The 14,082-nt window shown below is 32.5% G+C and overlaps 1 protein-coding gene across 2 annotated transcripts in view; it reads right to left on the reverse strand.

The window, feature by feature from the left end:
* LOC111425095 (protein fem-1 homolog CG6966) overlaps nucleotides 1-14,082 on the reverse strand; it is a 40,448-nt gene that overhangs the window by 7,243 nt on the left and 19,123 nt on the right. Inside the window, exons 1-4 of one of the 2 annotated variants that reach the window (XM_023058871.2) lie at nucleotides 13,586-13,690; nucleotides 7,747-7,909; nucleotides 7,377-7,577; nucleotides 7,106-7,324 (exon numbers count right to left, since the gene is read on the reverse strand). In XM_023058871.2, coding sequence (XP_022914639.1) covers nucleotides 7,106-7,324; nucleotides 7,377-7,577; nucleotides 7,747-7,870 — 544 coding nt within the window. In that variant the 5' untranslated portion in view covers nucleotides 7,871-7,909; nucleotides 13,586-13,690. Of the gene's footprint in view, nucleotides 1-7,105; nucleotides 7,325-7,376; nucleotides 7,578-7,746; nucleotides 7,910-13,585; nucleotides 13,691-14,082 lie in introns of those variants that run through there. The other variant, XM_023058870.2, reaches the window with a different exon arrangement.

Here is a 14,082-nt window from a genome sequence, read left to right on the forward strand (position 1 = left end):
GGTAATAACATTTGTTCATGGACAATTTCTCTTTTAACTACTGAGTAAATAAATATATATAACAGATAGAAGATTTGTAGGCAATTATGAATGAGTTGCTGATCACAGTCCTTCCGCCCTAATTTTTAGTGATTATATTAACAGTGAGAAAGTAAGAAATAACACAGCAAATTGTTATCAAGATATAAGAACATAAATAATCTAAAGTAAAGTAATAATAATTTGTAATAGACATAGATAACAATAATACTATTTATTCACAAAAAAAAAACGGTTCTACATTATAAAAAATAATAAAAATCACTAACAACTTTAATTTTATTTTACAATAAAAAAACCATCTTAGAATAACAATTTTTACAAAACTATTTCACAATAAAAAACCATCATATACAGGCTGTTTCGGTACCTCGGGGAACAAATGTAACCACATATACTAGAGTGAAAATGATGACGATTCATGTAAAAAAAATTAGTAAAAGTCTTCAAATTGCAAAGATACAGGCCATCAAAGTTATGAAATTTTAACACATTTTTCTAAATATCTTAAACACTATTTATGGTAAAGCGTTGAAATTTGGTACAGCGTAAACTAACATCACGTAAAATCATTAGGCAATTTTTGAGTTGGATCGGTACGCGGGAACAATGCTATACAGGCTGTTCATAAAGTTTGTTTGCTCAGAACTTTTTTATCCTATCATTACCCTACATTTATTTTTGCATTTTCTAATAGTAAATTTAGTTTAGAAACTTTGATCACTCTTAGAGAATATTGATAAAAACCACCGTTTCCGTATTAAATGCAAAAATGTTAGGCTCCGAATTCAATAACACTAAAAAAAATAAATAAATAAATAATTTGAATTAGCAATGACAAGTGAAAATCGAGCTGAGCTGTCATAACTATTATGTATGCAACATGTCCAAGTGTAGATTTAGCTAAATCACATTTTTAATTTGTTTTAGTTGGTTTAATAAAAGAACTCAAAAACAATAAATTAAAAATCAACACTAACAGGAATAATAAAAAAAGTACATAAAATAACAAGACAAGTAATAAAAAATACTAAAGGATGTTCAAAAACTTAGATTTCTTTTTTTTAGTAATAGCACTATTGAAATCGGAACCCAACATTTTTGGATTTAACACGAAAACGGTGATTTTTATGAACATTATCTAAGAGTAATAAAAGTTTCTAAACTAAATTTACTATTAGAAACTGCAAAAATAAATGCAGGGTTATGAAAGAATAAAAAAGTTCTGTGCAAACAAACTTTAGGAACAGCCGGTAAGCATTGTTCCCGCGGACCGATCCAACTCATAAATTGCCTAACAATTTTACACGACATTGATTTATACTGTACCAAATTTCAGCGCTTTACTGTAAATAGTGTTTAAGATATTTGGAAAAATGTGTTAAAATTTCCTAACTTTGATGGCCTGTATCTTTGAAGTTTGAAGACTTTTACTATTTTTTTTTACATAAATCGTCATCATTTTCACTCTAGTATATGTGGTTAAATTTATTCACCGAGTTACCGAAACACCCTGTATATAATATAATCAAGTGACGAATTCAGTAATGTTGTAAAATTAAATGCATGAATATTGTTGAAATATTAATCATTGACTGACGAAATTAAACCGATTTTTTTTATCAACTTTGACAGCTCATAGCTCGAAAACAAAAGAGTTGGGACCCGATGTTTATATAAAAAACTTGTGTTATTTTGGCAAGTACTACATCCTAGTAAAGCTTCCCGATTAAAAACTGATCCACCCTGTATATGGCCAAAAATCTGATTCCTGTGGAATTGGGTCGAAAATGTTTAATATTGTTGTAATACATTGTTAATGTTGAGTTAGGATCTAATACTGGTAAAAAAAATTTGTGTTAACCAAAATTTAGGTAATAGAAATATTTGAATAAATAATTGAAAATAAAAATTAATTGTTTAAAAGTAAAAATGTTAAGTTATGAAAATAACACCAAATAATATCGAGAATAGGCATCGCGTAAGGCTAAACCAGAATATATTCCTCAATGAATAAAATATTTCAACGGTAGGATGACTAATTGTAAGCTGATATAAAAAAGCGTCGCTATGAATAACTGAATTGAACTCTCGGCGACCTCTTTTAACCAACAGCGGAACTTTACAAATTTTTTTTGCACTTTTGCGAACATCACGTGATTGAACCGCGACCTTAAAGGTTAAGCTTTTCACTGCCCTTAAAAAGTTTTGTCATTTTTTCCACAATATAAGTTTTTAATCAAAAAAACGCGACTTTTCAAGACCTCACATAAAGTTCCGGTTTAAGAAAATAATGGGAGAGAAGGAAAACATTTTGACAAGTTGGTTGTAAAAGTCCAAACTCAAGGCAAGCTGTTTATCATGCTTTACTGGAATCGAGTAAGAATAGCAAACTGAAACAAGGCTCAATTAAGCTGACAGCGAACAAATTTAACATTTCCGTAAAAACTGTAAGCCGAATTTGGGATCAAGTATGAAAATCGTTAGCCGATGGTGCTAAAGTAGCAACCGAGAAATATTGAGACTTCTAGTTACTAGAGAGGAGTATAAGAACATGATTATTGGAAAATTGTTGCCCGAAATTTAAGCAAAATATCCAAGATCCGGTCGTCGCCAAACAATTTGGATCCAGCAAGACAACGCTAAATCACACGTTCTTCCTGGTGACAATGAGTTTAATGAAGCTTCAAATAATCCCGATACAAACGTCTTAGATTTAAGCTTTTTTAAGGCTTGCATTAATTCTTGCTGTTGAAAAAGCCTTTTCCGAATTGAGTGGCACCAACAGTGTATGGTAGAAACCATGAAGGCAATAATTACAAAGCGCGACATATGAGTAGAGATCATTTACAAAGAATAGGTAGGCTTCCAGTTTCTATAAATTTTGATTTTAGGCTTTATCAACATGCGAAAGACATCATCAATTCAGTTTAAATACTTAAATGTCCGTCAAAAATTTTCTTAGAAACGATATTTATTTTATAGTTATTAAGCTTCAATAAATTAATTTTTAAGTAAATCGGACACTTATTTTTGGACAATAAAATCGATATCGGACACTTATTTCTGGATGGAGGGAGTATAATAAATGAAAGATAGGTACATTCTTTATTCCGACATGGATAGTTCTGGTAGACCCTTTCGCTTTAATCTCTTAATAGTTGCCCGGCGCAACAGATTTTTTGCAAGTCGGTTTGGATGAATTAGCAGCTTTTGCAGGTACTTAGAACTTTGCTGGGCGATTATTTCTTTTACAGTAAACATAATGAGGTCTTAATGTAAGATGTAATTAAGTACCAACCAAGATGCGTTACATATTTGTCGAAGGACTTTAGACTGATATCGCTGCAGCTGTAAAATGTTTGATTCGCTAGCGGTGCCCCGTAATTGAATACTGTATTTCCATACAGGTTTCAGTATGGCAGTATACAGGATGGTTCAGTTTTTAATCGGGAAACTTTACTAGGACGTAGTACTTGCCAACTCTTTTGTTTTCGAGGTATGAGCTATCAAAGTTGAGCCAAATATTTACATGTTGTTTTATATTTCGGCTGTAAGTAAACCGTAGAATTTGAAACTTTGTTCGTATTTGCTACTGATTAAGACCTTATTTTCAAGCATACTTTAAACTTCCCTAGCACCCTCCAAGGGGATGAAATTCACCACTCCCTTGATTTTCTTTATAAGAACATTTTAACGCTATGAAATATTAACATAAAAAAATATGGGTTGTAAAGCTCATTCTTTAGTGGCACTTTTTTAGAAAATAAGGTATTATTTTGGCAAGTACTACGTCCTAGTAAAGTTTCCTTGTTAAAAACTGAACCATCCTGTATATAAGCAACTTATTGTCCAGGCTGAGTTGTGGGTTTCTATTCATAAACCAGTGAATTTTCCTGTATAACAGTACTAGTTGAAGCCGTTTGGTCCAAATATGTTTTTTTCCAGGTTAGGTGATGATCCAGGTAAATTCCCAGGTATTTGACTTCATTTTGAATAGGTAAATGGACCATTATTTAATGTAACAGTAGGACAGATTCTCTTTTTTAGAGTGAATGTGATATGAATGGACTTAATCGGATTTATTTTTACTCGCCACTGTTCAAGCCATTTTTCCAGCATCAATAAGTGATATTGTAGGTTTTGGGATGCCATTTCAGGAGATGTATGAGTAGCCATAACTACGAGTGTTGTGTGTCGTAGGCATGTCGGCTGTGTATAGAAGATATAGGCTAGGCCCCAAAATACTATCTTGAGGAACTCTAGCATGTATCGGTAGCAGCGGCGAATATGCGTCAATTTGTTTAATGAAAAAGTATCTCTCTGTGAGATATGATTCCAATAGTGTACATACTAGATAAGGTAGATAGGTTTTAAGTTTGGATATAAGAGCGTTATGCCATGCTCTGTCGAAAGCGTGTGACACGCCTAAAAAAGCTGGTGTACAATATTTTTTGGCCTCTAGGACATCTTTAGCTGATCTCACTACTCTGTGCACTTGTTCTATAGTACCATGCTGTTTTCTAAACCCAAACTGATACTTAGGAATTACCTTTTTGTTTACTATGATGCTCTGAGGTTTTTGAACACTTTTGAAAGCAATGGAAGTAAACTTATTGGGCGGTAGGAAGTCACACGTCTCGTGATTTTATTCGGTTTCAGCACCATTGTTATCTGAAACACCTTTCATTGTATCGGGAATGATCCTAGTCTTGAGTAGCTCATGCGCAAGAATATGTTTAAGAACCAATCCGATTATAAGATCGTAACCGTGCGATTTCTTAACTTTTAGGGAGTTTTAAGCTCAGATAATTTAAATTTTTTCATTTATTTATTATTTTTCATTTTTATCGGTGGACCCGTTACAAAATAGGCGCCCAGTGAAGTTTCATTTAGTTCTCTATGCTGGGGTAATTCTGGGTGAGGTTACGCAGGTGATCCGCAAAGGTATTTGCTTTCTCTACGTTACTTCTTGCCCAGTATCCATCACTTTTTCTAATGGGCGTATTAACAATTTGTTGGCATTTAAGTATATTTGTTAGCTTCCATATTGAGGTAATTCCTTTTCTTATCAGAGAGATTACTAAGAAAATGAATGTTTTCATTTTTGAAACATTTTAGAGCTTCTTTCAACAGACGAGTAGCCTATTCAGTTTTGTTTTAGTATCAGGCAATCGAGTTGGCTGCCAGGCGAGGGTAATGAATTATTTTATTATGATGCTTTGGTTGAGAAGTCGATATCCATACAGCTTTTTGAATACATTTTGTGAAATCATTCATCCGCTTTTTCGATGTCCGTTTCATTTTTGAGACGAATATTCTAGTTTACTGTTTTAACAATCGTATCCTGGAAGGTACTCCAATTAGTCATTTTATTTGTTAAGTTAATTGACTTGGATACGCGGTGTATCTTAATGTCTACGTCGACAATGAATGGTGAATGAGCGGTCGGATGAAAGGTCAAAACACGGGTATATTCTCAAGTAATTTGTAGAAATCCTCTTAGGCCCACTTTTACCACCTCTTGATAAATTTATCCGATTGATAAATTGACGCTCTTAGCCAATGAGAGCGCTTAAAACCGCTGTAAAATTTTATAATATAACAGTTAAGCCCTCGCGTTAACTTTATTAATATTCTATACCGAGCGTTTCATACACAGCGTTCAACAATAATTGTAAGGCGTTTGAATTTGGCGCGCTTGCTTAGTAACTTTTGACAAACAACGTTGGTACCGGCTGGTGTTTTCAACGTATTGCATCGTATTTTTAACAATCAGTGGCGTGTTTTAATTGCTTTCGAGTTAACAAGTTTCAACATTTATTATGACAAAATGTGAACACATTTTTAAATTTTATTAATAAACTTACACATTGACAAATTTTTAACACAAATTTCTTAACCCCATAAAGTTTTTAATACCTTCGGAATTTTTCCTATGATACGCCTATGCTTATTAGTTTTCCCATACCAACCTTAAAAATTAAATGAAAAAGCGGGAAATTCAAATACCTTACAATCACGATTAAACCCGAATGATTCTAGTTCTAGGTTTATTGTCAGTTCTAGTTTTACACTATCACTGTTACTATGTACAACTAACACTATACTTAGAACTAGAAACATTCGGGTTTAGCCCAACGTCTCTAAAGACGGCTAAACCCGAATGATTCTAGTTCTAGGTATAGTGTTAGTTTTACACTTGCGCTGTCACTAGACCTAGAACTAGAAACATTCGGATTTAGTCCGTACGTCTCATAAGACGGCTAAAGCCGAATGATTCTAGATCTTGATCTAGCGCTGTATAACAATTGAAACTAGAACTAACACTAGACCTAGAACTAGAAACATTCGGGTTTAGCCGTCTTTAGAGACGTGCGGCTAAACCCAAATGATTCTAGTTCTAGGTATAGTGTCTGTTCTACATAGTAACACAGTGCAAGTGTAAAACTAGAACTAACACTAGACCTAGATCTGGAAACATTTTTGCCGTGCGTCTGAAGACTTTCTAAGAACTTTCTTTAGGACCCGAAACTTTCTAGTTCTAGTGTTAGTTCTAGTTTTAGTTCAATAAAAATATGCAACCTAGTGATATTTTATACTAAGTAGCGCTACCTACCATCTACCAGGCGTCGTAAGAGAGGTACAGCTAAACGAAATGTTTCTAGTTCTAGGTCTAGTGTTAGTTCTAGTTTTATTTGTTATTCAGCGCTAGATTGTTGTACATTTTTATTGAGCTATAACGGACAGTGCGTTTCCCGTATTGATCCGTTATATCGAGGTTTTAGTGTAATGTCAAATTATATTGATATGTTGCATTTTATGTGGAACAAAATAAGTTAGTACGCCCTGGTTTCTATGGAAATATATTTTTGTATATTGCATGTTAAGTGAAGTTCACGGTATTTCTAAACGACGTGGTATTAAGCTAACAAACCATCTAAACAGGTATCTTAGAGCTTATTTATTGTTTTAATCATACAAAAATGGCAATTTCCTGAAGATGGAGTTGCTTCGAAATCAGTATGTATAACTTATTAGAGTCGGAAAATAATTTTTTACTCACCATAAGAGTCTACGTCCATCGTTGCGCCATGCTCAATCAACAATTTCAAAATTTCTAAACTACCCGATTCGGCGCAATCGTGCAAAGCTGTATTTCCTTTTACACTCTTCCTATTTACACTGGCGCTAAATGATAAAAGATATTTAGCGATGCGAATGTGACCTTTATAACACGCTATCATCAAACAGGTATGTCCATGTCTATTAGCCAATTCGATATCTGCAAAAATGGAAAATAAAGTACTTAATTAATTAATTTTATTTGAATTTACCTGCTCCATGCGTCACTAAGTACTTGACGATTTCTAGGTGTCCGTCAAAACAGGCTGCTCTAAGCGGTGTAGAATTGGTTCTTGTTGTACTATTAACTTTCGCCCCGTGGGACAATAATAACTGGACGATGTCCAAATGTCCCGCGGCTGCCGCGCACCATAAAGGTGGAGCTCCTTCGATAGTTTCCCCATCAAAAATCACTTTAAAAATAACATAATTAATTACATCAAAATGAATCTTTAAAAAACGATTAGGTAACTAACATAAATGTCAAGGTTTTGGTCAAAGTTCCAAACAAAGAAACGTTTTTGAAAAAACTTTTGTTTTCAAGGTTATTTTTTACCCAAAAATAAAATGATTTTTAATTACCTGATCCTGGTTGTTCGATATCAGCGTGACATTTTTCTATGAGGTATTCGACTACATCGTAATGCCCATTTTTGGATGCTATTACAAGAGGTGTGGTTCCGGAAGTTCTAGCAGCGACCAACATAGAAATTTCGTCTTTACATAGAATCCCGTGCAAATATATCTGTAATAAAGCAATAATAAACTTTAATTTATTTTCATAGAAATTAAATTGGTTTCAATGGAAATGAAAACACACGTTTTGTCTATAAACGTTAGAGAAAAGGTATAAAATGGTTAAATCTAGAAAATGAAAATAAACAATTAAGATTTATTTCCAATAACATAGGAATAATAAATGATAAAATCAACGAACTTTAAAATGAAATATCTTAATAACATTTTAATAACACTTTCGAGAAGAACCGGTAAACAATTTAGGTTTTGAAGACCTTGACTGGTATTCAACAGGGTCGTTATTAGAAAGTTTTTTAGGTCCAGTTTTGTATGATAATCACGTATCAAAACTTAATTATTGAAACAACAAAAAATAAATAAAATAAATGGATAATAATTAATCAAATATCGTTTATTTTTTTTTATAAGCAGGATGTCTTTAGCGTTATTGAAATAAAAAAACTAGTAAACAACTGACCTTATTTGATGATATATCAATTGAAAATGATAACCGACTTTCCTGACAAACCGTTTTATACAGTATTTCCACATTTTTTTTTGAATTAATGAGCTCTAAATCTAAATTTACTCGAAACAATAGCGGTTGTTGCATTTGCATTCGAATACAAAAGCAATTTTACCTACTTTTTATACCGAGTTCTAAAACGGTTATAAAAAGTATAGTTTTTACGATATATAACAAAATTGGAAGAAAAAATAAATATTGTTAAAAAAAAATTATTTTTAAATAAACACACTCGAGTAATAATCAAAATGTTTATTTTTGAAAGTAATGCTTTTGCTTTTAAACGTAAAATTAGAACAATTTTGGTAGCCAACTGGTTTCATATCTGTAAATTAGTTTTATTTAATCGTTATTCACTTCATAAGAGAGGCCATGAGCCAACCAGATGTTTGCACACTTTGTATAGTATACGGCGCGCCAGATCTTAAGGCAACTATTTATATAATAATAATGTCTTAATAGGGATGATGAAAGAAATTAATCTGGAAAACTAACACCTGTCCAAAAACATATGGAAAAATTTATTTTAGACATCCAAGATACTGAGGAGTTAACAATCCAAATATGTTTGGATTTTCTTTTTCTACCTGGAATTTCCAGATGGAATAAAGATATCTCGAAGATATCATTTCCAGATAATACCGGGTTTTCTAAAGTTTTGCAATGATATCCAAGAATATCCAATTTTGTCCAGAGACATTAAGAGGATTTCCAGAATGATAAAAGTTTTTAGAGGTATCCCAAGACTTTTCGAAGCTCCTCTAAAAATTTTCAAGAATATACCGGGTTTTCTAAGGTTTGACAATTTCGTTGTTAGACATCGAAACAATTTTCTAAGGATATAGAGAATTTTCAAAGTTGTCAAAGTATTCTCAGATGATTTCTGCAGCTTTTATAAGGATTTCCTACGACATTAAAAATTTCTAAAGATTACCTAAGAGTTCCAGAAAATTTCCAGAATGATAAAAGTTTTTAGAGGTATCCCAAGACTTTTCAGAGCTTCTCTAAAAATTTTCAAGAATACGCGGTTTCTTCTAAGATTTGGCAATGATATCTAAGAATATCCAATTTTGTTCTAAGACATCCAGACGATTTTGTAAGCTTTTAGAAGATTTTCAAAGTTGTCAAAGGATTCTCAGACGATATCCGCAGCTTTTATAAGGATTTGTAACGACATCAAACATTTCTAAAGATTACCAGAGGATTTCCAAAATGATGAAAGTTTTTAGAAGTTTCCCAAGTCTTTTCAGAACTCCTCTAAAAATTTTCAAGAATATACTGGGTTTTCTATAGTTTGGCAATGGTAGCCAAGAATATCCAATTTTGTCCAGAGAAATCAAGACGATTTTCTAAGCTTTTGGAGGATTTTCAAAGTTGTTCAAAGTTCCCCAAGGATTCTCAGACGATTTTTGCAGCTTTTATAAGGATTTCCAAGAACATCAAAAATTTCACAAAGATTACCTGAGTGTTCCAGAGGATTTCCAAAATGATAAAAGTTTTTTTGTAATTCGCGACGGTAATGAAAGCACTAACAGTACTCAAACGGGTGCTGTAATGAGAGCTTAGTAACATTTTATGGAGCCAGTTCAAGTTGGTGACATTGCGTCATTAATTTTTCTAGTTGTCAATGTGACAATTTTTGTCTATGGATGTTTAAACACGCTCTTAGCATCGAATACAAGGTGAGGACATTGAACACTGAGCAATTTCTCTTATTTCGGGAGGTGTACAGGGTGTCCAAATTTCGATGGGTTTGCAGGGTATCTCAGTTATTATGAAAGATAGAAAGTTGCGGCTTTCGCGAACCTGAGCTACTTTTTTGTGAAACTTACAATGATGCAAACCAAATTTTCATAGCCCTCTTCGTTTTTGATATACATATATATGAGTTATAAAGAGTTAAGTATTTAGTATTTGAGTTGTGTTTATAACTCAAAAACCGTGATGACTAGAAAAATTCTACGTGCACCATTGGATTCCACGTGAAAAAATCTATTAGAACCGGTTTTTACTTTTTTACTAAGTTTCCGGATAGCCGAGATACAGGAGGTGTCTGAAAATCGTAAATTTCAAACACTCCCTGTATATCAAAAATGAAAAGGGCTATGAAAATTTGGTTTGCGCCATTGTAAGTTTCACAAAAAAGTAGCTCAGGTTCGCGAAAGCCGCAACATTCTATCTTTCATAATAACTGAGATACCCTGCAAACCCATCGAAATTTGGACATGAAACATTTTTTCAGGTGAATACATTTTGTGTTTTGACAGCTTCTAATTGTCAATTCAAATTTCTATTTTCAAGTATTACGGTGTTACCAACTGCTGCATACCTATTTCCCTACATTGTCAAAATTTATTTTATTTTTGTTTAAAAAAAAGGATAAAAACGCGAATTACAAAAAATAGCATAAAAAACACGTTTCGTAAGACTAAAGCACTCATTCATTAAAAAACTCGTGGCTTCGCCACTCGTTTTTCAACTTGAATTCGTGCATTTCAAGCGTGTCTTTCGAAACTTGTTTTTTAATATACTATTAGAGGTTTCTCAAGACTTTTTACAGCTTCTCTAAAAATTTTCAAGAATATACCGGGTTTTCTAAGGTTTGGCAATGATATTCAAAAATATCGAATTTTGAGCTGAAACATCAAGACGATTTTCTAAGCTTTTGGAGGAGTTTCAAAGTGCTCCAAGGATTCTCAGATAATTTCTGCAGCTTTTATAAGGATTTCCAACAACATCAAAAATTTCATAAAGATTACCTGAGAGTTCCAGGGGATTTCCAGAATGATAAAAGTTTTTAGAGGTTTGGAAATGATAGCCAAGAATATCAAATTTCATCCTGTCCAAGGATTCTCAGACGGTTTTTGCAGCTTTTATAAGGATTTCTAACGACATCAAAAATGTCTAAAGATTACCTGAGAGTTCCAGAGGATTTTCAGAATGATAAAAGTTTGTAGATGTTACCCAAGACTTTTTAGAACTCCTCTAAACATTTTCAAGAATTATACCGGCTTTTCTAAGGTTTGGCAATGATATCCAAGAATATCCAATTTTGTCCAGAGACATCAAGACGATTTTCTAAGCTTTTAAAGGATTTCCAAAATTGGCCAAAGATTCTCAGAAGGTCAAGCGATTCTTGCTGACAACGGGTTTTTACTCCTCTTCGGAATTCTGGACCGCGACCTCTCAGAGGAAGATTTTGATTTTGTCAGACATGGTAGTATCAGCTGTAATGAATTGTAGTGTATCGCTACCAACAAATTTGTAATTGCACGAATAAATTCTATTCTATTGAGATGATTTCCGCAGCTTTTATAAGGATTTCCAAAGACATCAAAAAATTCTAAAGATTACCTGAGAATTCCAGAGGATTTCCAGAAGGATAAAAGTTTCCCAAAGCTTATCAGAGCTTCTTTAAAAATTTTCAAGAATATACTTAGCTTTCTAAGGTTTGGCAATGATATCCAAGAATACCTAATTTTGTCCAGAGACATCAAGTCGACTTTCTAAGCTTTTAGATCATTTTCAAAGTTGTCCAAGGATTTTCAGACGATTTCTGCAGCTTTTATAAGGATTTGTAATGACATCAAAAATGTCTAAAGATTACCTGAGAATTCCAGAGGATTTCCAGAATTATAAAAGTTTTTAGAGGTTTTCTCAAAACTTTTCAGAGCTCCTCTAAAAATTTTTATGAATATTTCTCAGGTTTGGCAAGAATATCCAATTTTGTCCTGAGACTTGCATAGACATTAAAAGATTCTCTGAAGATTTCTGTAGGTTTTCAATGATACAGAATTTCTAAAGATGTCTTTGGAAGTCCACCATAAGTATCGAAGTCGGCCGCCACAGAGTAGAATTATTGCTTTAATCTTAACCCGAAGAGACACCTTTAAGAATTATTATAAAATGCCACTTTATAATCTTACAATAGATAACACTTAATTATTAGTATCTCTGCTAACATAATCAAGCTACAGATTTTTGAAAATAAAGTTCAAAAGCAGAAACTATATAAATATGTTGAAACATTTACTGATAATCATTAAAGTTACCCAAGTTATTTTTTTGTTATGCAATTTAAAGTTTATTGCAAATTCCAAATTGGAAACGATTACGTTGGGTTGGCATTAATTTTCGTTTTTGCAGTGATTAAGCAAATACAAATAATTTTTAAATTCAAAAACGATAAATTTTCAAGGTTGATACAAAATTGAATCAGTAGGGTATTCCCGCAGAGTGTCCATCACAATTTCCGCTATCACAATTAACCTTGAATTTAAAATATACAGTGAACTTTTTAAATTGGAATGTAGTGATGAATTGAAGGTATTTAAGCAAATATTTTAAAAATAAAAAAGTTAATTACTCTAAAGTGTCACTTTTTGTACATAAAATATCGTTTTATTGAGAAAATAAAAAAGTAACCAGAACAAAGACATAAATTTATAAAAAAACACATCAACAATAACAGAAGAATTAATGAAAATAGAATTAGATGCTATTATTAAATTAACCCGTTATTATCGTTAATCAATTAAGATTATTAATAGAAAATGCAACGGAGATTTTAATTATACAGAATGTAAATTAGCTTATAATACAAATATGCATATAAATAGACATTAGTGAAACAATCAAATACGTTAAGAAATCTTTTAAGTCAATCTGATTGGTTTTTTTGTAACGTTGTGATTTACAATCAGGAACTACTATGAACAAAGGTCGTACCATATTGGAATTTAAAGGTAAATAAATACCACCATGAACTTTCTACGTGTACGTTATTGAAATGACTAAAATAACAAATTAAAAACGTATACAAATACGGCTCGAACATACAAGGTAATAAATCTATACTGTCATTTAAATTTATTGAACGCAAATTTTGTTCGCGTCTTTATTTATTTAAAACGAAACTAAACAAAGAAAGGTGCGTGCATTCTACGCAAAGGTATGTGCTCGTTACACACCAACTGAATGCAAATTAGAGTCGTTTTAACGAAAACTAGTAAAACTAGTTAGTTCTAAAAAATTAACTTTAACTTGCAGAAATTTTTCCCAAGAAATTTTAACCTAATTAGTTTTTAAATCTTCAAAGAAGAAAATTTGTAATGAATAGATGTGATGCGTAAAATTCGGAGAAAAGGATGTACTTACACAAAGAGGTCCAAACTACCTGAAGTAGAGGTCTATGGCCACATGAAGCACTATGGTAGAAGTGTGGAACACTGAACAGGGAACTGGTTTCGAAGAATGGGCTGTATTTTCTCTATATTTGGACCGCGCAAGGTCCTGTAAGGACGACGGATGCATAATTGATATTCGCGAAAGCGCCGCTTTAACGAGAACGAAAGAAAAAAAGAACGGCCCCTGAGTCACACTTCCTCGTTTTTGCTACAAAGAAACCTCTTCCTTATTTCTTCAATAAAAAAGATTATCTTCATTGAAATCGATGAAGCAATAAGAATCAATATTGCACGATTTTAATATGCTAATTTCCTTGTCGAACTCTATTTAGTTCTATTCAATTAAGTACAAAATATACTGTAGTAACAATTACCTCGCCAGAGGCGAGTTCTTTAACACTAACTCAATTAGAAAAAACAATAACACCGAGTAATTTACTAAGAATTAAGTTCCTTGTATTACGGCGA

Source organism: Onthophagus taurus, chromosome 3 (assembly GCF_036711975.1).
Source record: "Onthophagus taurus isolate NC chromosome 3, IU_Otau_3.0, whole genome shotgun sequence".
Lineage (NCBI taxonomy): Eukaryota > Metazoa > Arthropoda > Insecta > Coleoptera > Scarabaeidae > Onthophagus > Onthophagus taurus.